The 25935-nt window shown below is 41.9% G+C and overlaps 1 protein-coding gene across 1 annotated transcript in view; it reads left to right on the top strand.

Annotated features, from left to right (window-relative positions):
• DNAH14 (dynein axonemal heavy chain 14) overlaps positions 1-25935 on the top strand; it is a 415539-nt gene that overhangs the window by 40560 nt on the left and 349044 nt on the right. The window contains 11 exon segments of the mRNA XM_073628322.1: positions 206-355; positions 5273-5400; positions 7116-7297; positions 9688-9815; positions 10780-10947; positions 17091-17203; positions 17818-17880; positions 18997-19135; positions 19395-19526; positions 21772-22016; positions 24244-24340. Of these exon segments, the coding sequence (XP_073484423.1) occupies positions 206-355; positions 5273-5400; positions 7116-7297; positions 9688-9815; positions 10780-10947; positions 17091-17203; positions 17818-17880; positions 18997-19135; positions 19395-19526; positions 21772-22016; positions 24244-24340 (1545 nt within the window).

The following is a 25935-nucleotide window of genomic DNA, read 5'->3' as shown; positions in this document are numbered from 1 at the left end:
TGGGGTTACTTTATACAGTAAAAAAAATAGCAGTGTTGTCAGACTTCTTTGGAAGTTGATGCACATACAGGATGAATAAAGATGGCAGAGATCTTTTGTGGCTGGCATAATGTAGATTGCCTATGTTTTGTGTTCAAATTAAATACAAAGAATATTTGGGAAATAATTGTATTTTTTTACTTTGTTTTCTTTCTTTTGACCTCAGGAAGAAAGACACATGATGTACGCCACGGAGCGCAGGAGCGATCTGCTCTCTCGCTTACATTTCACAGCAGAGAATTCAGATGTTCTCCAGATGGTATCCAGAAACACTGCCATGAATAAACAGCCTGTCAGCCCTAATGAACACAGACTGGTGAGCACTCCTTTTTTTCTAGCATGAAAACAAAGTGTCTCTTCCTTTAAGCTCTGCGAATAGAACTGTGCTGCAGTTTTTATAATTGCCATATAATATCCACGCATCAACCTTGGAGTGGTCCTCTTTTGCCAGTTTTTTAAACAAGCAATGGATTGTTGAGGCCCAGGCTGACCTCATTTAAAGGGAACTGAAGCCTTTTTAACTTTTCTAACTATTCATGTGAGGGAAATCAAATTGTATTAAACCTGTACTTAGCCACTGCTGGAAAAAGCAACAGGTTCATTTGGCCTATTGTAATAATACGGCTGGACGGGTGCTCTGTTATCTTGGGTTGATGTCATATAACGTCCCCCCACTTGCAAGCCTTTTGCATGTCTTAGGGGCCGTGCAACTACACAATCTGTCATAGTTGTACTGGGCCACTATGAGCAGCCCTGGTACCATGTGATCCCTGTGACCAATCACAGCGATCACATGTCAATTGTAAACAAACACTCGCTTGTCATTCATAGTCATTGCGTACTATTGTGATCTCTGTGATTGGTCACAGTGATCACATGGTAAAGGACCACTCACAACAGACTTGCACCATGTGATAACTGTGGCCATTCACAGCTGTCACAATAGTACACAATGGCACATAAATGGATGGCATTCAAACTGTAATAAGCAAATATAGTGTACAAAAAAAAAATCCTGAGCACCTCACCAGAGCAGTACAGTGTCACTGTAGTGACATTTATTGCTTTGATGACAGAATGTAAAGAAAATTGCAAAATAGAGAAAAACATTTTTAAAATGATTGTAAAAAAAATTATACTTATTTTTTCTTTTTTTTACATACTGTCACCAGTCAGTGTCCCTGATCACTGCCACACCAGTCATGTGGTGACACTGTACCGCTCTGGTGATAGTATGTAAAAAATACCTGAAAAAGAAAAAAAATATTTTATTTAATTTCTTCATGTTCCAAATAATTGGGACAAAAATTACAACTTCAAAAAACTCACTATGTCTCTTACTAAATACATTGGGGTGTCTGCTTTCCAAAAAGGGGTTATTTTAGGGGTATTTGTACTGTTCTGGCATCTTAAAGGGGTTGTAAAGACTGAAGGTTTTTTGACTTAATGAATTCTATGCATTAAGATAAAAAACCTACTGTGTGTGGCAGCCCCCCCAGCAACCCCCAATTACCTACCTGAGCCCCTTTTCTCTTTAGTGATGTCCATGATCCCTCAGCCATTCAGAACACTCCTCCTGATTGTCTGAGACAGAGCAGCGGTGCCATTGGCTCCTGCGGCTGTCAATTAAAGTCAGTCAGCCAATCAAGGGATAGGGGGGCGGGGCTCCATGTCTGAATGGATACACGGAGCTCTGACTTGGCTTGGGTGCCCCCTGTAGCAAGCTGCTGGCTGAGGGGCACTCAAAGGAGGGAGGGGCTAGGAGCAGCGAAGTGGGACCCGAGAAGAGGAGGATCCGGGCTGCTCTGTGCAAAACCAGCTGCACAGAGGAGGTAAGTATAACATGTTTGTTATTTAAAAAAAAAAAAAACGAGCCTTTACAATCAATTTAAGGCCTCATGAAATGAGACAAGCATCAGTACATCAGGATTGATCAATTTTCAAGTATATATACCATAGTTTGTAGACTCTATAACTTTAACACAAACTAATAAATATACAATTTGGGTTATGTTTACCAAATAAATGTAGCAGAATACATTTTGGCCTAAACTCACAAAGAAAGATTATTTATTTGCAAAAGTTTATAACAGAAACTAAGAAGGTGTTTTTTTTTTCAATTTTTTTCAATTTTTCCCAATTTTTTCATTTACAGTGGGGACAGAGAGTATTCAGACCCCCTTAAATTTTTCACTTTTTGTTATATTGCAGCCATTTGATAAAATCATTTAAGTTCAATTTTTTTCCCTCATTAATGTACACACAGCACCCCATAGTGACAGAAAAACACAGAATTGTTGACATTTTTGCTGCTTTATTAAAAAAGAAAAACTGAAATATCACATGGTCCTAAGTATTCAGACCCTTTGTTCAGTATTTAGTAGAAGCACCCTTTTGATCTAATACAGCCATGAGTCTTTTTGGGAAAGATGCAACAAGTTTTTCACACCTGGATTTGGGGATCCTCTGCCATTCCTCCTTGCAGATCCTCTCTAGTTCTGTCAGGTTCGATGGTAAACGTTGGTGGACAGCCATTTTTAGGTCTCTCCAGAGATGCTCAATTGGGTTTAAGTCAGGGCTCTGGCTGAGCCATTCAAGAACAGTCACGGAGTTGTTGTGAAGCCATTCCTTCGTTATTTTAGCTGTGTGCTTAGGGTCATTGTCTTGTTGGAAGGTAAACCTTCGGCCCAGTCTGAGGTCCTGAGCACTCTGGAGAAGGTTTTCGTCCAGGATATCCCTGTACTTGGCCGCATTCATCTTTCCCTCGATTGACCTCATGATTCTCATTTGCTCTGACATGCACTGTGAGCTGTAAGGTCTTATATAGACAGGTGTGTGGCTTTCCTAATCAAGTCCAATCAGTATAATCAAACACAGCTGGACTCAAATGAAGGTGTAGAACCATCTCAAGGATGATCAGAAGAAATGGACAGCACCTGAGTTAAATATATGAGTGTCACAGCAAAGGGTCTGAATACTTAGGGCCATGTGATATTTTAGTTTTTCTTTTTTAATAAATCTGCAAAAATGTCAACAATTCTGTGTTTTCTGTCTATATGGGGTGCTGTGTGTACATTAATGAGGAAAAAAATGAACTGAAATGATTTTAGCAAATGGCTGCAATATAACAAAGAGTGAACAATTTAAGGGGGCCTGAATACTTTCTGTCCCCACTGTATATAGCAAAAAAGAAAAAAAAAAAACAGTGGTAATTTAATACTACCAAAAGAAAGCTATATATGTCTAAAAAAAGATAAAAATCTAATTTGGGTACAGTGTTGCATGACTAATTGTCATTCAAAGTGTGACAGTGCTAAAGTCTGAAAATTGGCCTGGGCAGGAAGGGGGTCAAAGTGTCTGGTATTGAAGTGGATAAAATGTCTTTGTATGTTGTAGCAATAGCAGTACCATTAAGGCTTGGTTCACACCTATGCATGACGTGTATAGGGCCATCCAGTCATTTCAGTAGGCTGCCTTATGCGTGAGAAACGCGGAAAAAATGTGCTGCACTGAACCACATAGTGCTGCGGCTCCATGCTGATTGGCGCATGCATGGAGAGGCAATAACATCTGCTAAAGGGCAGCGTGTTTCTGTGCTTATCACAAAAGCATGCGATTTAGTGCATGTTTCCAACAAGCATAGATGTGAACCTAGCCTTACTGGAAACAAAGGCACATATGTGAAGAAGAACCTATTGCCCATCAGCACTGGAAACCAGTTCTTTGAGAAGGGTCACCAATTTTTATAGGGACATCATTTGTATGCACCCACTCAATGCTAAAGTGTAGATAGTATGATATCAACACAGCAGAGGACCGCATGCTTTCATTCCTCCAGCTGTGGAGATACTCTGTTGGTATCTTTAGGGGAAAAGTGCTGGTATTGAATATCAGCAGATTGTAACCAGACTGAATTGATGGAGCAGATTGGGGTACTAACATGGCATGGTTTGCTAGTGTGAAGTATGTTTTGTTAATATTTATTTCTTAATTTTTTTTTTATTTAATTGTCATACATGTCCATGCTTGCAACACATTGTCATGTTTTTTTTTCATAATTACATTTTTAGAAGCTCCCTCTAGTAACTGTGTACAGGTCAGACAGTGTAGTCAGCAACCGTACTGCTCCATTTTGCGTCAGATACCTACTACAGCAGAATTTAAGTTATAAGATTTTTACTCAGTTATAATCCAACTTCCCATTAATTATTAAACTGTATTTAAACCCTAACAATGAACGTCTCTTATTTGTTCCCTTTTGGTCTGCTAAAACAAAACATTTTCAATGATAAATTTATCTGTTTTCAGTGCACAAATGTTGTTTTTACCAGAAATCTGATGCTGTTCTGCATTCTATGCACTTTGCATTGTTATCTTAAGCAGTCTTATTAGTTCTGCCCAATTCTATCCATGGACTACATAAAATCCTTTTCCCTATTTGTAGGGAAGAAACGCTAAAAAATAAAACAAATTCAGCCACATCTGAGGACTGAAAATATACAATATATTACACTTTGTTCTAGGATTTATATATGCTTAAAAGCTGAACTCCAGGAATAAGGCAAAATGTACCCTAGCAGTGGGTCCCTCCTCCCTCCGTACTGCAAGGGCAAATTCTCATGTAGTCTAGGGTTTAGAAGAAGAGGCTATATTATTTACCTTAACCCCCACTCTGGCCAGCTCCTGCACTCTCCCTGAGGATCCAGCCTTCTAGTCGGTCCCTCAGCATCATCACATACAATGCAGGTCTATTAAACCTGTACTGTACGTGAAGAAGGCAAAATTGTGATCATGGCTAAAGTGTCTAAGCGAGGAGGCCACACTGAACCAGGGAGTCTGCTTGAGCAGGTAGTACTAAACTTAATGACCAGGTAACCCTTGCAGTGTGGGAGTGGGCACTGCAAGGGTGCATTTTTCCTAATTCCAGAAGTTCCGCTTTATTACACTTTATGAACTGAACTGTCTACAGCAGGGTCAGGACAGGGGGTGGGCAGGAGGGACGGCTGCCCTTGGCACAATGGTTTACTGGGGGCTTTCTTCAGTTCAGCGGCAGTAATTTTGCCCTGGGTGCTGGATTACCTTGTTCTGGCACTGGTCTACAGACTCACAAGAAGAAAAGGCTTTAGGAATATTTAGTTGACCATGGATAATATATATCAGTCATTCATGAAGAAACTATCCTGTTACTAAAAGTACTGTATATCCCTGTGTTTTTCATTATGTTCTTTAATAGGGTTTTATTCCGAAGCCACCTTCAGGAAACATGGAGAAGTATTCTGCAATCCATACCTTCACCTGCAAAGAGGACAGGATAAGAAGAAGCTTAGGGAAGCTAAAAGAAGACAAAAATAAACTTATGGCGTAAGTTTTTTGTCATTTGCTCAAAAAACTTTGATATCATTCTTTTCCATGTGAATAGCATTATATGCATGTTAACGAAGGAGAACCGTATGGGATGTATTGTATGTCCACTCAGTGATATGGCCAACCGTAGGGCAGATTTTGTCCACCTAATGTGGATCTGCCCAGTTATATCTGACTTTTGAAAATTAGTAGTTAATTTCCCAGCTACTATAAAAACACTTTTCTTTCGCACCTAAAATTGGCTTGTTGGGTTTATTGGATGAAGACCTCATTATACAAGAATATTCCTAAGGTGATCATTATTTATGGCCCACAAGGTCATGGCTGTCAGTTGGATGAATCCATCCCCTCCTTGTGCATCTCAGTGGAAGTTGTTAGTTCCAGATAATTCTGTATTAGAATTTGTGTATGAAAGATGAAACTGTCCCCTTATGTCCCATAAAATATGGGATCTGTGGTGTAAATTGATGCCTATGCTGAACTCAGGATAAACTGCACTGGCTTGTATATTGTGACAATTTTTCCTGTATCGTATAGACCTTATCTTAACATAACTACTAAACAAGAAATAATGCTTTAACCTGAGATTTTCAATGCTCATATACCTTTTAATTTTTGTTTTTCACTAATACTCTTTGTTGTACAATGTTTTTTGGATTGCAATATGTGTTGGTCCCATGTACATATGGAATATTGTATAACTGTTTGAGATCAATAAAAAAGAGTGTACAAAAAAGAATGAGAACCACATCTATTTAGAGAGAGGGAGGAATCTATGCCTATCATGGCCTGTTCAAACTAGCAGCTGCATTGCAATGCAGCTGCTGATGTGCAATGTGGAGTAGACAGTGCCAATATGCTGATTAAAGCGCAACTCAATGGCTACTTTTTTCTTTAATTTTATTGGAATGTTACAAAATGACTTGTGCTTTGAGAATAATAAAGCAATAAACAGGGGTGGTGATAATTAGTGTTTATATGCCTGGAAACTTTACTGAAAAAAAGATATGGGATGCTATAGATCAGAATTATGCCATGCCCACTTTCACACTGTTATGACAGGCTATACTATTGTATCATGGTCATGTGATAGTTTACGTTCTTAAGATTTTTATTCAATATGTGAAAAGAGAGATCACACAAATACTTATACAGTAAGTGTAACAGATTAAAGATAATGACAGATACAGATAAAGATAAAGAAAATATGACAAGAGTACTTTTTCGCCACGGAGTCCCCTCATAAAGGCTTGGCCAGATAATCAGATCAGACCCTTGCATGATGCATGATGCAGCTCTGGATACGAGACTACAGTCTTACCAGTTTTGGCTGTAGTAATATAGATCTTGAATGTAAGGAAATAGCCAATCGTAGAGAAGAAAGTGGGATCAGCCACATCCTGCTCAGTTAACAATAGCATTCCTTTGGTATAAGGTAAAGCCAGGCTTATGTCCTTATATGGCCTCCTTAACCAATATTTGGAGGCTTAGAATTCATTAATGAGTCACATTATTAATAAGAAAATAGAAAATATACAGTTTCCCCATAACACTGTTATGATAGGCTTTACTGTGGTTTATAGTCACAGGTTCACTTTAATGATTGGCATGCAGGTTATTTTCTAGCTTGGAGTGTATTATGGAATAAATCAACTGCTTTTTGGAAACTAGTCTTGCTAGATCCATGACCTTTGTGCTCTTATTCCTTCCAGCAAACACAGAAAAGAAGTGATGAGCGGTGTAAGTCCAGAGGATACAATGTTCTCCTCAAAGTCGGGAGGAAGAGAGAGGGAAGACATTCAGACCTGCTTTGAAGGGGCGAATACAATTATAGGGGATCTTCCTACACAGCCTGTCCGTTTCCAGAGTGACACCTGTCAGGACAAAGCCGCAGGTAAACATTAAGGATTCACCAAGAATCAACCACCACACTAGATTCATTTTTTATTTTGTGGTGTTTATTATAACACAGAACAAGGCAATCTGTTTTTCACTGAAAGTAACATTAGTGTCTCATTCTATTGACTCATATGCTCTGTATAATGAACAGTCACAGTTGTTTATTAGTCTTTTACTGTTCTATAGTCACATAGTGCACAGGCTGAAGTGTGGGAAGCCAACTTGCTTTTGGCATCTAATTAAAGCAACAATCCCCTCTAAACTTAAAGTTTAGTTTTTGGAAGGAAAGTTAAACCATCTAACAATTTTACATATCTTCAGGCTCTCTGAGATCCCTTCATCTGAGTTACCAGGTCTGCAGACCTGCTGTGTTCATTTAGTTCAATAAATTCATGTGATGCTGAATGAAGCAGGAGTCAATAAAACAACTTGAAGGCACAAACACCTAAAACTCCAAGGTGTGCAGGAACAGCGGTGAGAACTATGGTAATAGAAAAAGAAAAGAGGGCACACTGGCCTAGCGCATTATCCAACAGATTTATTAAAAGAATAAAATCATAAAGATGTCTACTCACAAATATAATTTAAAACCATGCTCGTCAGGTGCTTATGTTTGTGAGTAGACATCTTTATGATTCTCACAGCACTGTCGGGAGGGCCCCAGTCCTACAGGGCAGCAAGGCATCTATGAGATTATCCACGATTTGACCAGGCACCTGTGATGCTACGCAGTCAGCTGACTCTAGTGCAGGAGTGTGTTGTTCTTTTCTGTGAGAAATATGGTGGAAGGTCTCACCTCCGGTTTTCCCTGCAGATATAAAGCAGCAGGTGACATTTCTCTCTCTCGGCCCACAGAATATTAAAAAAAAGACATTCTGTCCTGTATAAGAGTGATAACTCTGTCTTTCTATGCCCTGCAGTAGCGGCCCGTAATGCAGAACGCAGGGGCGCCGCCCCCTAATCTACATGCGGGGCACCGGACACATAAATTCCAATGAGGTTTTTTGTTTTTTTTTAAAAGCACATAATTAGAGCCAGAGGCTCTAATAGGCTTCAAAAAAGGGTGGACTCGGTCACAGAGTCCTGAGATCCGTCACCCGCTTGCTCATGAGAAGAAGTGATCCTATTGGCCGCCGAGGAGGAGGAGGGAGGAGACGCAGCGGAAGCCGTCGTGAAGCACCAGGAGGAGGAGATGCCGCCTGGAGGAAGCGCTGCCCACGACCTAGATGGGATAAGTGTAGGGCTGGTGACTGACCGACCGGCTGTAATGCAGGTGCACAAAGAGATTGTGGGAAGGAAGAACTGCTGAGCCTTGCCCAGTGCACCAAACGCAAATAAAAGTAAAGAAAAAAAACAAGAGTTCCAGCCTCTGAAAACCGTCAAGTGACACATATTTATACATAGAAAGAAATCAAGCAGGAATAGGCTACTGTGTTCTTCACCTATAGCAGTCCCCTTTCCCATAAGGCAAGCAGGCCTACCATTACTCGGTTTCCCCCAGGACTTACATACAATGCTATAGTACCTGGCTACCACGCCAGGGCATGTGCAAACTGAGCACAGCAAATAGGTACTTGTAGTTGGCAATAGAATAAAAGGAGCTGCGCTAGTAAACAACAACAATATATAAAAAACCTGAAGTGAATAGGTGAATAGACCAAAAGTACAATGTGCATATAAATGTGTATACAAAAGTGCAATGTGCATATATATGTGTATATCATACAACAAATGCCATAACATTAATGAATACTATAAATACAAACGTAAATAAATGGCAAAAAAGTCAATAGTGCAGGTATTAAAGGTAAATGAGCCCAGAACAGTCATTAGTGCTGGTAGTAAAAGTAAATGAGCCCAAAAACAGTCAATAGCAATACTGTTCAGCACGATAATAACGCTGCGACACCCTGTGATGAATCTTCATAAGTCAGAAAGCAAAGTGAATCCACCACCTTAAGGAATGCAGGCTTACCAGATTTCCAGCTAAAAAGGCTTGTCAACCACTCCAGGGTAGCGCAGGACTCCCACTGCTGCAAGTGGCTGCTGTGAACGGTCCGCAGGCCCGAAACCTCCCAAACCTCCAACCCAGATGAGAGAATTCGATAAGTTGTAGACTCCATTCTGCTTCTGAGTTTTTGGATAGGGGATGTGCATAAAGAAGAGGAGTGCTGGCATCTGCTCTCCCCACTGCGTATCCCAAGCAGTTATGAATCATACAATAGAGTTTGGTATGGGTTACAGTTTGCATTTAGGCAACCCAGGTAGTTCTTATTTTAGACACTGACATACTGTATTCAGCCACAAATGCTCCTAGAAGAAGTAACATACTATCATGCAGTATCTGTAGTATCCTTTTGTGACTTGTTCTCATCATCTCTCCAGTTCCAGATGATAGCGTCATATTGCACATCCGCAGGCTGAGAGCCAGGCTTGGATGGAAAACACAGATTCCCAGTGTCCAGCGGGTGACCAGATTGTCAAGCACTGATAAATATAAGAGGCTCATTGAGGTAAAGTTAAACTTTAACAGCAAATGTTCTCGCTTCTTAAATTGTTTTCATCAAAGATTATGTCAGTCTGTGCCTTCCTGACTCCACCTGACCTTTGGAAAAATCATATCCATATCGCTAATTTTGCTATACCTAACTGGTTATGGGTTCCAGACATCACCCGTCAAGCATTCCCCAGACTCCATGATCTAAAGGTTGTGTTGAGCCAAGTAGAACAGAGGAGGAGACCTCTCAAATCTGACAAATTTGTCTCTGCAACTGTCGTTCTCTTCAGCGAATCCCTCAAGTGTACAGGCCAACGTAATTGCAGCCATCCAAGAAGATTTAAAGCCTAACTTCATCCATTTTCTATAGTTTTGCTTTTAATTGAGTGCAGAAGACTTTCCCTGTTTATATTTCTTTATGTGACCTCAATGGGGATATTTTCCCACACTTACTGCCTCTCTGACACCTATACAAGAAACATGGCATGTGGGTGTTTCAGGGACAGGAAGCCGCAAACGTCAATAAAAACATGGTTAGAATTCCTAACCCATCCTTTTCTTATTGAAAATGTGTTTTTGTTTTCATGTATTCCCATTGGAGAGATTGTCTATCACTTCCTGTCTTGACAGGAAGTGAGGACCACACTCTATTACAGGGATACAGAAACAGAGGCTCTAACCCTTTCTTGCTCTATTCAAAACAAAATGAAAAATGCTGACTACAGTTGCGCTTTAAACTTAAGTATGTGACGGGTGAACTAAGCGTTAAAGCTATACATAATGACAGAATTCCTAGGTCATGAGACAAACTGATTAGCATTTACCCCCCCCCCCCCTTTTTATGCATCACCTTGTCTGGACTTTTACGCATAGTGAAAATTATTTTTCTGCAATATGGGGGCAGCAGGGGGTGGCATATTGAGGGTGGGGTTTAAAGTATTAGGTATGTATTGTTTTATGTCTATGGTTTCCCTGTTTAGGATCAAGCTCTAATAAAGGAAGACAATGGAAAATTTATATACTGTCTGCCCAGGTGTCATGATGATCCCTCTATGCGATATGATCCCTACGATCTCCAAGTGGTTCCAGCTTCTACTGCTGTACAGTTTGGCATTTACTGGACTGTTAGTGCCTCATGGATGTCTAAGGTACACTTTTCTAAAAACCAAAATGAACTCTGCATCAGGGTTGTCCCACTGGAGTCACCAACTGTGGCTCTGTTTCCTTTCACAGACGTATGCTGGAGAAGTTAATGCTTGTGTGTATTAGATGGGGCACATATTTATCCCATTTCCCAGAAACATTACGTTTGCTGCTTTCAGCCTTTTGCAGACTTGCCCCCAATCCAGCAGTTTTACAGATCTTTTGTTAGGAAGAGCATATGGTGGCTGGATTGTGCTTGCACAACTGACCACATCTAATGTCTATAGGCCGCATATGAGATACAACAGGCCCCAGATCAGGTAGCCTTTCTGTTGACCAAGAGTGTTTGAAAATTAGCTTTTAAAGCTGAACTCTAGGTAAACAGCTAAACATAGTAAAAATACACTTTTGTGAACTTTGTAACCCAGTCCAGCCACGTTTGTCATTTATACACCTCTGCCAGACAGCACAGCCAGGTGGAAGAATCCACCTTCCCTATCAGAGTTAGGATGGTTCTAAAGCCTATTTTTTCTTACCTTAATGTGCATTAAGGTAAAAAATGTTTGGTTAACAGTATCGCCCCCCCCCCCCCCCCATACTTATCTAAGTCCTCAATTGATCCAGTGTTCAAGCGCTGTGCCTGTCTTTAGTGCCTCTCCTTGAGCTCACATGCTTTGCTAAGGCAGCGGGAGCCATTGGCTCACGCTGCTGTCAGTCAAATCCTCAGATGAGGCAGTGGGGCCGAGCCATGCTGTCTGTGTCTATGAACGCAGGCAGTGCAGCTTGGGATCAAGCCCACAGGTGTGCCACCATAGGAAGCAGCTTCCTATGGTGGCATACCGAGAAGTGGAGGAGCCAGGAGTGTCAGCAGGGGACCCGAGAAGAGGAAGTTTGTGGCTGCTGTGTGCAATTCCATTTGTAACTTCTATTGTACTGCCCAGTATTTATACAAGTGAGCTCCAAAGCTTTAATGGCACAACCTTCACTGGATAGCTGTAAATATCACTCATCATATACTTTGAATCCACAATCAGTAAGTGCTACATTACTTTGGAACTTGATTCAAATGGACTATATATCATCCTATGTATGTTAGCTGCTGTATAGATACAAATTACTGTAGCCGTGGCAGACAGGTACATGGATCTGTCGGTGCCGGGTACTAAAGTTGCCTCCGAGGGTTTATACTAGACACTTCTTTAATGCACTCCCTCTCTCCCCCCAGCCACTGTGCCTGTCACACTGACAGGTGTATGGCCAAGCAGCTTTATAGTACACGTGGGTGGAACCTGATGAGGAACCGAGAAACTAGTTCCCCATAAAGTCCACTTGGCTGTTTATTGACAGCACAGAGCAGTGGGTGGATCTGTAGCCGCTATTCAGTCCAATAGCAACTTCCAAATCTGCCCACTGCTGTGCACTGTCAAGCAGAAATAAAGCGGATCTCATGGAAGCTAGTCCATCAGGCTCCTTCCATACAGTGACAAAATTCATTTTCCAATTATGGGCTTTACCATATTTAGGAAATGCCATCACCTGTATCTCTGGCCATTTTGGTCACATTTAGGTTTTGGCCAGGAAATCTCCCTGGTGATAGCTTATTTGGGACAAGGATAAAGCCCTGCCCAGGAAGATGTCACATACATGACAGCCTCTCAGCACAGACATGCCCTACTTTGAGTAATGGCAAACATCTGTAAACCAGCTCAGACCTGGTCTTAATCACCACCAGTTTCTTAGTCTACAAACCGATGGTAATTCTTGAAGAATGTGTCGCTGCCATAGTGACAGGTTCTCAAAGTTTTTCGCAAAAACTATGTGAACTTGTCGCCTGAGTCAGTAATGTTATAAAAACTAGCCATACAAGAAATAGGATTTGCATTACTGTGTGATATGTGCAATGTGGTGCACTACACACAGGCGTTTTGCCTTAGTGCATTGGATGCCATACAAAATGAAAGACATCTCAATGGAAGTTATTATACCAACCTGGAAGTGTGAATCTAGCCGTATAGTTATAGTCCAGTGAAACATGAATCCTGAGTGGTTGCTTTGGATTAATTTACATTTTCACATTGTTCTCTGCCTTAATGAGTAAGTCCAAATGTGTCTCTGTTCTGTTTGTTTAACTAAATCCGACTGCCATTTATAAACCATCTGCCTGTGTGTCTCCAAATATTACCATCATACACTCTCACATATGGTAGCAATTGTGTACAGATATTGGTAGTTTCCCTTTAGGCATAGAGAAAGTATAATTTTTCCTGTGAGTACTATTTGAAAAAAATAAATATGTGAAAAACAATATCGCCCAAAACAATATTCTCAATTTAGGGTGGGGTGGGGCAGAATGTAGATACACCCACATTTTTTTAAATGTAATCTTTATTTGTGAAACAGAGAACACGTCATAGCCAACAATGTCCTACTTATGAGGGTTTGCGAATAAGGTAACAGAGGTAAATGCATCGGCATATAGAACTACAAAAACAACGGACATGAAAGGGAAGGAAATGAAAACTAGGGAAAAGGGGAAAACATCGTAGCTGATGGGGTCATCCCCTATTTGACCCAAGGGGTTTCCATGGGCAGGCACTCTGACTGCATAAAACACTAGACCCATGCTGAAGGCCAACTCTAGCACTTCAGGGTGTCTCACCAGGAAGCGTCCACAGGGGACCCCGCCGGCCCCACCATCGGAGGAGGGGGGGCTTGTGAAGCCTCCATCAAACCTCTATCCAGGGGCAATGCCACCAGGGCCAATCCCAGGACCGCCCAGGATGAAGACCTCGAGAAAGCGGAACCATAGGTCAGGTATATCGATACACCCACATTTAACCAAGGTGATCAGTATAGCAGGCACAAACTGGAGGTGCTGGTAATTACCACTCCAGATATCTGGGGCTGATGATTAGAGGACTCCTGTAATGAGAAAATATGGAGACTGGTATTATGATCCTCTTCTAAAAATGTTGCTACCCTGGCTATTATGCTTCAGTACTTTTTGAGTTACTGACCAGAAACAACCATGCAGAAGTTCTGACATCACTCTGACATTGCTGGTGTCATTGCTGCCCCCAGCTACATCACCAACCTCATCTGCACATATCACCCAAATTGTGCTCTCCACTCCACAATGATAATATCAGGCTGACAGGCCTATTTAGATCTGTTATATAACAAGATGAATTGTCAGGACTCATCTCCTACTCTCCACAACTCAGTTCCATTTACTGATCCTCCACTGATAGTATACCACTTATATGTGTTGTATATCTCTCTTTTACATACTAATGTTTTATAGACAAGACCAAGAGAGTATGTGATGAATTGTTTCTAGGCCTCATGCACACTGCACACACCGCTTTACAGGCGTTTGATGTTTTTTGTTTCTGCTCCTAAAGACCCCTCTATATTTACCATGCACACATAAGCGTTTACAGGTGTTTAGAGGCAGAAATCTGAATGCACCAAAATCGCATTCAGGAGAGCAGCGTTTGCGCAGAATAATTGCCTAGTGTGTGTGTAAACCAAAAATCTGAGCGCGCATTAATGCTAGGTGCATGTAGCACTTGAGCGTTCATTAAATTCACTGGGACAGTGATGATAATGGGGGATTTTTAACTACCCTGAAATTGACTAGAGTAATGGCACTGCTGGATCAGTTAAAGGGCAAACATTTATAAACCTGTTACAAGACAATTTTATGGTACAGTTCATAAACGATGCTCTGCTTGATCTGGTAATCTAAAACCATGCAGAGCTTATTACTAATGTTCATATAAAAGAAGATCTGGGCAGCAGTGACCATAACATGATTTCATTTAATGTTAGCTGTAAACAGGCATAGTACCACTAGATTGTCGTAGGGCCAATGTGGCGCCTAACTTTAAAAAGGAACCAAAGCCTTTACCAAAAAACTATAGACCTGTTATTTTAACTTCTAAAGTTGGGAAGATACTGGAAAGTTTGATAAAAGGGCACATAGATGAGTTCTTGCTAGAAAAAAATATTTCAAAGCGGAGTTCCAGCCGTTTCTGTGTTTATTAAAAGTTTAATAAGTTTTAATAAACACACACTCACCTGTCCCACGATCCAGCGATGCGGCCTCCCGAAGCCTCTGTTCTCTCCCCCGCCTTTCCCCGGTGTCGGCATCACTAGTGTGGGCACCTGGCTGTGACAGCTTGCGGCTTCATAGCCGGGTGCGCACTGCGCATGTGCGAGTCACGCTGCGCATCCTGAATGGCCGGGCAATCTTCTGAGACATGTGACGTGTCCCAGAAGATTGCAGGGAGGTAGGGGGGAGAGGAGAACTTCCGTTGAAGCCACCTAGGCGGCCTGAGCGTAAGTGGGAGCTGGGTACCTGTCAAAACTAGGTACCCGCTCCCCTCCAAAAAAAATGACATGCCAAATGTGGGATGTCAGGGGGTCAGGAGTCCTTAAAGCGGAAGTTCCACTTTTGGGGTGGAACTCCGCTGTAAGCAATAGACAGCATGGATTCATGAAAGACAGAAGTTCAAATCTGATTTCTTTTTATGAGGAGGTAAGGAATACCTTGGACAGAGGGGTGGCTGTGGACGTGGTATACTTGGATTTTGCAAAATCATTTGACACAGTTCCCCAGACACGGCTAATGTGTAAGGTACAGTCTACAGGCTTGAAAAGATCAGTTTGTAAATGGATAGAAAACTGGCTAAAAGACCATATTTAGAGAGTAATTCCACATACACACGATTGGATTTTCCGACGGGAAATGTTGGATGTCAGGCTGTTGGCGGAAAATCCGACCGTGTGCATGCTCCATCGGAAAATTGTTGTCCGACTTTCCGCCAACAAATGTTGGCTAGCATGTTCTCAAATTTTCTGCCAACAAATGTGTGTTGTCGGACTTTCCGATCGTGTGTACACATGTCCGTCGGACAAAAGTCCGAAGTACAAACACGCATACTTGGAATCAAGGACGAGCCGGAAGCGCTCGGTCTTGTTAAACTAGCGTTCATGATGGAGATATCACATCGGCTCGCCGTATGTCTTGTACGTCACTTCGTTCATAATTGTTGGCCAACATTTGTGTGACGTGTGTATGCAAGACAAGTTGGAGCCAACACCCTTCGATCAAAACTCCACGGTTTTGTTGTCGGAAAGTCCGATCGTGTGTACAAGGCATAATACAGCCCCCCTAATACTTACCTGAGACCCCTCTCGATCCAGCATTGTCCACGAGAACCTTGGCTCCCTGGGGACTCACACTCCTGATTGGCTTTTGTGATTGGACAGACATAGATGCTTCTCTGGAGCGCCAGGAGCACCGGCGTGGGACCTCGAGAAGAAGAGGATCCAGGCTGCACTGTGTTAAAACCATTGCACAGAGCAGGAAAGTATAACATGTTTGTTATTTTAATGTAAAAAAGGAGGGTTTATTAACACTTTAATGAATCATACTCTGAATTATCTAAGATTATTAGTGATGTACCCCAAGGTTCAGCGTTGGAACCCTTACTTTTTAAAATATTTAAAAATGATCTAGGGTCTGGGATTAAAAGTACCATTTCAGTGTTTGCAGATGACACTAAACTATGCAGTGGAATAACGTCCTTACAGGATGTCTCCAACTTATAAGCCTACCTCATTGCACTGTTTAATTGGGCATCTATGTGGCAAATGAGGTTAATGTGGATGAATGTAAAGTTATGCACTTGGAGGCTAAAAACATGCGTGCATTATACATACTAGAGGGAGTACAACTAGATCATAAGTTTAAAGTAATATTAAAGTCTAATTTTTTTTGCCTTAAAAAAACAAACATGACATGCTTACCTGCTCTGTTCAGTGGTTTTGCACAGAGCAGCCCCAATCCTCCTCTTCTCGGGTCCCTCTTCAAAGCTCCTGGCTCCTCTGAGTGCCCCAATAGCAAGTAGCTTGCTATGGGGCACTCGAGGTGAGCCGCAGCTCCCTGTGTATATTCAGACACAGAGCCATTGGCTCAATGACTTTGATTGACAGCAGCGGGAGCCAGTGGCGCTGTGCTGCTGTCTCAGCCAATGAGGAGGGGAGTCCCAGACAGCAAAGTTAAGTATTTGAAGCTATTGTTGATTTGTCTCTTGGCTGGCAGTCTCTTTTATTTGCACTTTTTTGTGTCATTCTTTAGATATACAAGGAGAATGGAGCAGAGATAATGGAGACTGTACCTGTTACGGAATGGTTACATGAGCAACAGAAATACTACGCAATTAGGAATATGCAAGTGTTCGCCCAGTTCAGGTAAGAAGGTGGTCAAACCTTTGTGCATCTTTCAAAGTGATTGATTTTCTAAAGGTATTGTTATAATTTTTTAACTCTCCAATACTTTATGTAACAGTAAAGATTTTTTATACATTGTTTAGAAAATACTCCGCTACATATACTATAATATATAAGTAGCTTTTATGTCACAGGTTTCTAACACGTAAAGTATGAAGAAAAGATTTAAATGCTCAACATCTTTTTTCTGTAACATATACTGCTCTGAGCAAGTTTCTAAATATGACACTTTATTAACAAATCCTATCAGCTATGACTAAAGACGTAAAGGGTGAAGACACTTAACTGAGCTTCTAGCCCATTCTCCACTCTGTCCAAAACAAAAAAAAATGTTTTGGATATAGTTGATCTTTAATGTGTGAACGGAGACAACACATATTCTGCTCAAAATGCATTAAAATCATACATTTATACTGTTGTTACTAATATTTTCAATATATATATAGTTGATCTTTAATGTGTGAACGGAGACAACACATATTCTGCTCAAAATGCATTAAAATCATACATTTATACTGTTGTTACTAATATTTTCAATATATATTGATGTTCTCATTATTCTGTTTTTCCCAAAGACTTTGGAAAGCATTTACAATTTGGAAAATGAATGTCCATCGATCAAAGACAGACAACAGCAGGTTTGTATTTGACACATATCATCATATTATAACACAAAGGGGGAGATTTAGTAAAACCAGAGTACTCAGAACCTGGTGCAGCTGTGCATGGTAGCCAATCTGCTTTTAACTTCAGCATGTTCAATTAAGGTTTGACAATAAAACCTGGAAGCTGGTTTCTATGCACAGCTGCACCAGATTTTGCAAACTACTTAGTAATTCTCCCCCAAAATGTCAAATGGTGGTCATTTGGCACTATTGGATATCAAGATTGCTGCTAGACTTAAACTTAGCTATTCGGATAATATTGTTACTACTCTATGCCTTGATAACAACATATTTTGCTCATTTTGTCATCAACAAAGGATCACTTTAAGTTTATATATGCCTCAGAAAAAGTCAAACTATAGTTGAAAGCACACATATATATGATGCTATGAAAAAAGTGGGCAATTTATAAAAGCTATTTATGAAGGTTGTAATGTATATTGGAAGTGTCATGTTAAGGCTTTCTACTCCTTTGCAATGTGCCTCAATGTTTTTTACCTGTTGCTATGGCATATTAAGGTAGGAAAGAATTAGGAAGGTGCAACGAATATAGCAGCTATTCAGCGTCTCAATAGACACCAACACCTATCCCAACACCTAACTTCCCAATAGCTGTCATATACAAAATAGACATGGCTTAACAGTACAAGCGACAGGGCCTAAACAGCATAGGGGCATGGCTAAAAGAAGTATCCACAAACTCTGCTATTTGAAAAAAAAGGCAGTGGCTAACTCCTGTATCCTTCCTCTATAATTGGTGTAGACACAGGGGAGTACTGGAAACCTTCAGCCTAGGGGCAAACACCGTTATTTAGCCCTGTTATGGTAGGGATGGATTTTAATAGGCTGAAGGGTCAATGACACAACTTGGGACCGCAGCCCTAAATAACTGACTTGCTGTGGAAAGGTGTCACTCGTTCTCATCTCAGGAAGTTGGTAAGTATGTTAACATGTCAAGCTCCAGTGGGTTATGAGTAACACCTGCTTGAGAATCTTTGATGATTGTCCAGACTTTCTGTAATTTTTAGCTATCAGGTATTGGACATTACGCTTTCTTCGAAATAACTATGCTGTGGTCTTCCATTACAGGGAAATACTTCTTCAGCAGCTGTTTACAGTTGATGAGTTGTCCCAGCACTGCCTGCTATACCTCCAGTCATTGTGTGAGGGTGTTGTGGATATCCGGCAAGATACCAATGGCAGAGACATACCCATTCTGCTTATTAAGGTAAAAAAGCTGCTCCTGCAGTCTTTTTTTAAAGTATACATGTCTCTTTAAAGATTTAAGATTGGCTCTTAGACTTGCTTGGGTAAGAGTCAGACTCATCCCGTCCAGAATATTGCAAGCCTTTAGGATGAATGCTGCTGAACAGTGCAGAAATATGCTGTGAAATAGAGCAGGCAGTCATATGCAAAACATTTTGGAACCTTTTCTTACATTCAGTTTATAAGAGTTAATTGATGTACCGTATATTCTGATCCTACAGGTGGATGACTCCCGCAGTTATTGTTTGAAAGAGTTCTGTGACATTCAGACTAGACAATGTGACACAGCTCTGGCCAGGCTTCAGACACTTCGGGGGAAAGCCATTTCTGCCATCAACCAAACTTTTTTGGAGGTTAGATCTTATCTCTAAACCATTCTTGTGAATATAAGGGCATACACATCCAAAATGTATTGGTGACATCTCTGTTTCTTATTACCTCATGCCCCTAATTCAGCAAGTGATTTTTCAAGACTCTTGAGGGTTGTTCACACATAACTTACAACTGCCAGATGTAAACCGATGCAGTTTCCTCTCTAGAACCTGTCCATTTGTGGCTGTGGTAGGGGGTGGTGTGGTGTGCATACACGGCTCCCTTTTTCTTTTCCTCACTTAACTTTATTTGAAGTGTACAAAAGTACAAGCAATTTTGTACAGTCTGCAGCTATAAAATGCAGCATGTCTGCATTTTATTGCATCTCACTGCACTGCAGCTTGGGCCTGCATTGCAATGTAAATGGGACACACAGAAAACAATTGTTTTCTGGGTGTCCATGCAGTGACCGGAATTTTATCAATGCAGTACAGTCTGTATTCATACATGTGATGACGGCCTGACTGATCAATTGGGAAAACCTGACAGAATGGTTGTACAGAAGTGGATCAGTATATCGACTTCTGTACAACCAGCCTGTAGGGGCAGCCGGTGACACTTCCTCTATGTTCCCCATTAACTCGTTGGTGACCAAGTGTAGGTTACATAGGAGGCCAACTTTAGGGGTGGGTTCTTTCGGCTACGCCAGGCGAAGAACGAGGTCACTTGCCCTAGCACAGAGGTAACACCTTGCCCGAAGGCATGCTCACTATTGCCCAGGACCAGGCAGTGAAAGTCAAACATTAAAACAGTTCTCCCAACTCAGAGATTAGTGTAGAACACTTGTGTATAGTGTCGTATGCAGAGTTCCTGCTGAAGATGTTGTCCCTTGTCCTACACACTTGAACAGGTGTATGTGTTGCTTTAGGAGGGACACAGCCCATGCCCACTGTACCAGTCAGCGTGCCTCTGTTACCTCACTCCCAGTAACAGAATGGGGTCCCACAGAGCATATAGCATAGACCTAATGGGTGCTTCACTTGACTCTTCTCTTTCCGTACCAAGTGACCAGGTATTAGATCTCCGGAACGGTAACCTGCTACCGGTGACCAACAGAGACAAACAGCTAGGGAGGGAGGTGAACATCGAAACCCCTCACTACTGGAGGGACCTGTCACCTAGTAAGGTACCAAAGCCAATGACTGGTTGCTGTTATTCTTTCTGGTTACCCATAGCAACTTTCTTGAAAGTTAACCTTTTGTTGTCACAGAACCCAATGTGCCATTTCAGACCCTGGTTCCTTAGAGAGACACCAGGACATCACATGTACTCCTTGAGTAGCTTCAGACCAAGCTTTGAGCAGTAGAAACAACTTAACTTTTGGCAGAACATGTACAATTTGCAGTAATGTCCTTTCCCTACTTAAACCCAACTGTGGCTGCCCCAGGTTACTTGGTTGATTGTATAGCATATTTGGGAACTGTCCAAACTGGAAATAACTTGAGCAAAGGGGATGGATTGAGTTCCAAGCTGACTATCAAGCTTTTTAAGGCATAACTCTCAGCTCCCGTGTGTGCATACGAGCCCATTCTAGGTTTCCCTCCCCCCCTCCAGGATCCAGGTCTTTTCACTTTATATCACACAGGAGGGAGGCTGAACCCCATAGTAAAATCCACAAACACACAAGAAAAGGTGGCACAAGCATTAACCCCTTCCTTCCCAACCTGGGCAGCTGGTGCTAACTAAATACACACAGCAGGCTACAAGCCAGCCCATACATGGATCAAAATCCGTCTGGTCACTGCTGAAGCAACCGAATTTCGATCCATGTATGGCCGGCCTTACTCAGCTCTCTGTGTCAAAAGATACAGACAACAATGTCATTAATGAGAGTCTGCACAGGCCAAAAGCACAAGAAGTTATAACCTCACAAGATTTCTGGCAGCATCAACAGGTTTTTTTTTTTTTACTTATCAAACAGATATAACAAAACACTTTTAATGGCAAACTGAGAACTGGCAGTAACTCTTTAAGAATTTGTCACTACCATAGCAACAAATTCTTAAAGCTTTGGTAGTAAGAACTGCCTGATTTTGCCGCATGTGTAGGTAATGTTATAGACACATGTGCAAGTTCTTGCCTGAAATAGGCACAAGTAGTAGCTGGTGCTATTTTGAATTCCCCTGAATGAGTATCCCTGTTGCTGCTACATTATTTTGTGAGATAAATACTGTGTTTACACCTCTCTGCCAACAAATCCGAAAGCCTGTATTGTTCATTTTTCAGATGGCGGAATCTGCAGGGCTGAAAGACCTTTTCTTATCTGACTCCACTGTGAAACCAAACTACACCCAGCTCTCTGATTGGAGAAACTTGCAGGAGAGGTTTGATCGATTTCTAAAACTCGCGGACTGCATTTTCCAGGAGATGCTGCGCTATGTTGTCACCAATTCTGTCCAGATACTTGCAAAATTCTTAGAAAATTCCCACAATGTGATATCAACAGAAGAGAAGAAAAATGATAACTTAAGGTAATCAGACTCGCTAAGCATTGCACTGCTGCTAATGAAAGCCTAAAGTGATTGTGAAGTCTCGTTTTTAAAAAAAAAACAAACATGATATACTTACCTGCTCTGTGCAGTGGTTTTGCTCAGGGCAGCCCAGATCCTCTTCTTCTCGGGTCCCTCTTTGCTACTCCTGACCCCTCCCTCCTGTCGAGTGCCCCCACAGCAAGCAGCTTGCTATGAGAGCACCTGTTTGGCCCACCCCCTCTCTCCTGATTGGCTAACTGACTCTGATTGACAGCCGTGGGAGCCAATTGCACCGCTGCTGTGTCTAAGCCAATCAGGAGGGAGAGACAGCCAAGGGACTCCTGGAAATCGCTGGACAGAAATGGGACTCAGGTAAGTATTTGGGGGTGCTACACACAGAAGGCTTGTTGTCTTAATGCATAGAATGCATTAAAGTGGTTGTAAACCCACCGTACAAAAAAAAAACAAAAACCTGAAAGGCAAAGGCATAATGAGCTAGTATAGATAGCATACTAGCTCATTATGAAATACTTACCTTAGATCAAAGCCCCTGCAGCGTTCCCGGAACACTGCTCTGGCGGGGACATCTCTCCCGGAGTTATTTCCGGGTATCGTGGGCTCCGGCACTGTGATTGGCCGGAGCCGTGATGATGTCACTTCTGCGAATGCATGCGGGAGCCGCCGGTAATGGCAAACCAGCTGAAGCAAGGGCACAAAATGAGCCGTTGCTTCAGTGCGCATGTGCCGATTATGTCGGCACATGCTGATACAGGGGATATCTCCTAAACCGTGCAGGTTTAGGAGATATCCAGGGTAGCAACAGGTAAGCCTTATTATAGGCTTACCTGTAGTGAAAAGTGGTCTGTAAGGGTTTACAACCACTTTAAGATAAAAAAACCTTTTACCTTTAAAACTCCTTTAAAACAAAGCTCCAAGCAAAAATCCTGTTTGTGAGCTAATTTTTATGCCCCAAATATATGTCTTATTTTAGGCCTCATGCACACAGGACGTTTTTTTCCTCCCCTGGATGCCTATGTCCAGGGGAGATAAAAGCAGCGTTAAAAATGTGCCTAAAGCCATATTTTGCAAACACGTTTAGGCGCATCACACGCTTGGATGATCATTCATTCTATTGGCCAGAATGTTAATATATTCTGGCCATTGGAATGAATAAACGCTCAAGCGCTAAATGCGAATAAGTGCGTTTGCACAATATTTAGGCATTTCTGGTGTTTTTTTTTTTTTCAAAAATACTCCTATCCTGAACACTCTTGCTCTGTGTTTTCGTTTCTGCTTCTAAACACCCATGTGTGCAAGGACACATTGGCTAACATAGAGGGGCATTAGAGGCAGAAAAAAAAAATCAAACACATTTAAAAGTGGCGTTTACGTCACCCTGTGTGCATAAGGCCTTACTGTTTTCTGTGTGCACTTTGTCACTTACCCCTCTGCAGTCTAAGTGGAAGTACTCACCCTTCTATTGCATGATCAAAGGAAACACTAGCTCCAAAGCTCTGTTTCCTTGGTGCCCTCAACATCCCCTGCCAGCAGATTGGACAGGGGAGGAGCGACAGCTCACTTATGAGGTCATCCCTGTACTCTTTCCTCCATTTATTCACTTTAATGCCCAACACCCCTTATGCATATATTCCCCTTTGCTTAGCTACCCAGCAGCTTTGTTTCACTGTCAGGACCAAGTAAATACTTAAGGATGTTGAGGGAAATGTGACTTTCCTTTTTTTGCACATGACAGCATTGGTGAATGGCCCATTGCTGTCACATGGGGGTAGGGAGAGAGTCTTCAGCCTCTATAAGCTTCAGTAGGGATTGTCTCAGGGCTTAAATGGCTTCTCCTCATTGCTCCTGGTGGTGAGGAAGCAATGGGAGCACGAGTATTAGATACTTCATTAATGTCGATGGGCCTTCGTTCGCTTAATGTTTTGTATTCCCATACAAGTCTGTGGCAATGTGAAACCCACTTATCAAATGCAGATCAAAGGAAGGTCAACTGTAGATCAAATGCTTCTGAATAATCTCAAAAGTATCTCAACTGATGTCAAACTGATGCCAATCCCCATAAACACATAGTAACGTGAATTTTCTGCTTTGGCCTGCAAGGGCAAAGCACAGGTTCAGTTTACATGCAAGGATTTTAAATTGGTCTGGACAGTGGTTTTAAGTCTCCTTATGATTAGTAGAAGTATTTGATATATTTTTTTTTTTCCAGTGACAGGAAACTCTCTGACTCGTATTTAACAAAAGGAAATAATGAAGCTGTTGACATTGAACAAGCACACTTGGCATCTGAGCTTGACATTGTTAAGGTAGGTCTACATAAATGTTGATTGAACATGGTTCTCTAGGGTGTATTTTCTGCCAAAACATTGTCATTTTGTACATAGTGGGTAAGGCTAGAGGAAGTTATAGTGACATATGTACATTGCTGCAGCTATGTTTACTCAATACATATGCTGCACAGTGGCAAACCACAATGACAACTGATGTAGAGGAAACAATCTGCTTTGAGGCATGGTTAGATTGCGGTGTGATAGCAGACATTTTTGTAAATTCTCTGCAAGATGGATTTGTATACTTTGATCTCTTTGACATTTGGCTTGGTCCAGGTTGGTCTTTTTGCAAAACAAAAAGCTATGCCACTGGCAATAATGCTCAATGCCTCTGTTCCTACCCGTCACTGTCAGTAATGCTGCCTGTCTTGATGCTTTTGCCTGCACACAGCTGTTCTATACAGGAAGTAGCTGGAGCTGCTCTGTCCTGTTCTCTGTTATTTCCCAGTGCATGCAATACAGGAAATTCCACTGCCTTTCCCTCATTGCCCAGCTAACACTTTGTAAATGCTTCACTAACACGCCATAAATGCTATAGTCACTGTTAAATTGATTGTAAAGGTTCATCAACATTCCTATATTTCCAGTAGCAACCGAAACCAAACTTGCATTGCGGAGATCCATTTTTATTTTTTTTTTAAAGCCCGTGGTGTGTGAACACACTCCAAAAACTCCACCCGGTGCAATAAAAAAGTGCACACACGTAAAGAGTGATACACAAAACATGCAACAGGTGTACACATAGTCCTCCAAAGGAGAAGGACCTTGACCCTGATTCCCCAGTGTGTTAGGCTCCAAACGGGGACTGAGGTACTTCACATGGTCCATCTGGCCGAAACCAGATGGACCCCATTCTTTGGAAGGTCTGCTGAAACAGACCCACCCAAGTACTAGGTGGGGCTCCCCCGAAGGGAGACCCCATGAGAGAGGGCGAACCAAACCAAAAGGCCTATGTCCTCCCCCTCCCAAGACTTTCAGGGTAGGCCCGGGGACCCACACCCTACTCATCACACAGTGACAAACCGTGTACACAAACAAAAACATACAAAAAAGTGACAAACACGGGGTTCAAAATGAATAGGAAAGTGGGGAGAAGGAAGTGGGAGAAGAGGGCAAACTAAGCCAGAAGGCCCTGTCCACCCCCTCCCAAGATATTCAGGGCAGGCCCGAGGACCTGCACCCTACCAGTCAAGTGCAAAATGTGTACAACAAATAAAAAGATAAACAAGTGACATACAGGCTATAAATAAATAGAGTGGGGGAAGGAAGTAGAGGAAGTGAAAGTGCCATTGTATAATACAATGGGCAGCCTTTCGGCCAGGAATGAAAAATTCCTCTGGTCCTAGCCAAAAGGTTCGGCCCTAGAGGAAGATGCAGAAAAGTGTGCGAAGTGCAGCAACCTTAGGTGCCATAACTCAAGTGATACGCATCACCGTGAGACTACGGCACCCCTGGACTGCCTTTTTCTTTTTTTGAAAAGCCAGTGGCGTGTGAAACACACCCAAAAACTCCACCTGGTGCCAAAAATAAGTGCACACACATAAAGAGTGATACACAAAACGTGCAATGGG

Source organism: Aquarana catesbeiana, linkage group LG04 (genome assembly GCF_042186555.1).
Source record: "Aquarana catesbeiana isolate 2022-GZ linkage group LG04, ASM4218655v1, whole genome shotgun sequence".
Lineage (NCBI taxonomy): Eukaryota > Metazoa > Chordata > Amphibia > Anura > Ranidae > Aquarana > Aquarana catesbeiana.
Note: the sequence above shows the minus strand (reverse complement) of the source record. Positions and strands in the feature narration are given on the sequence as shown.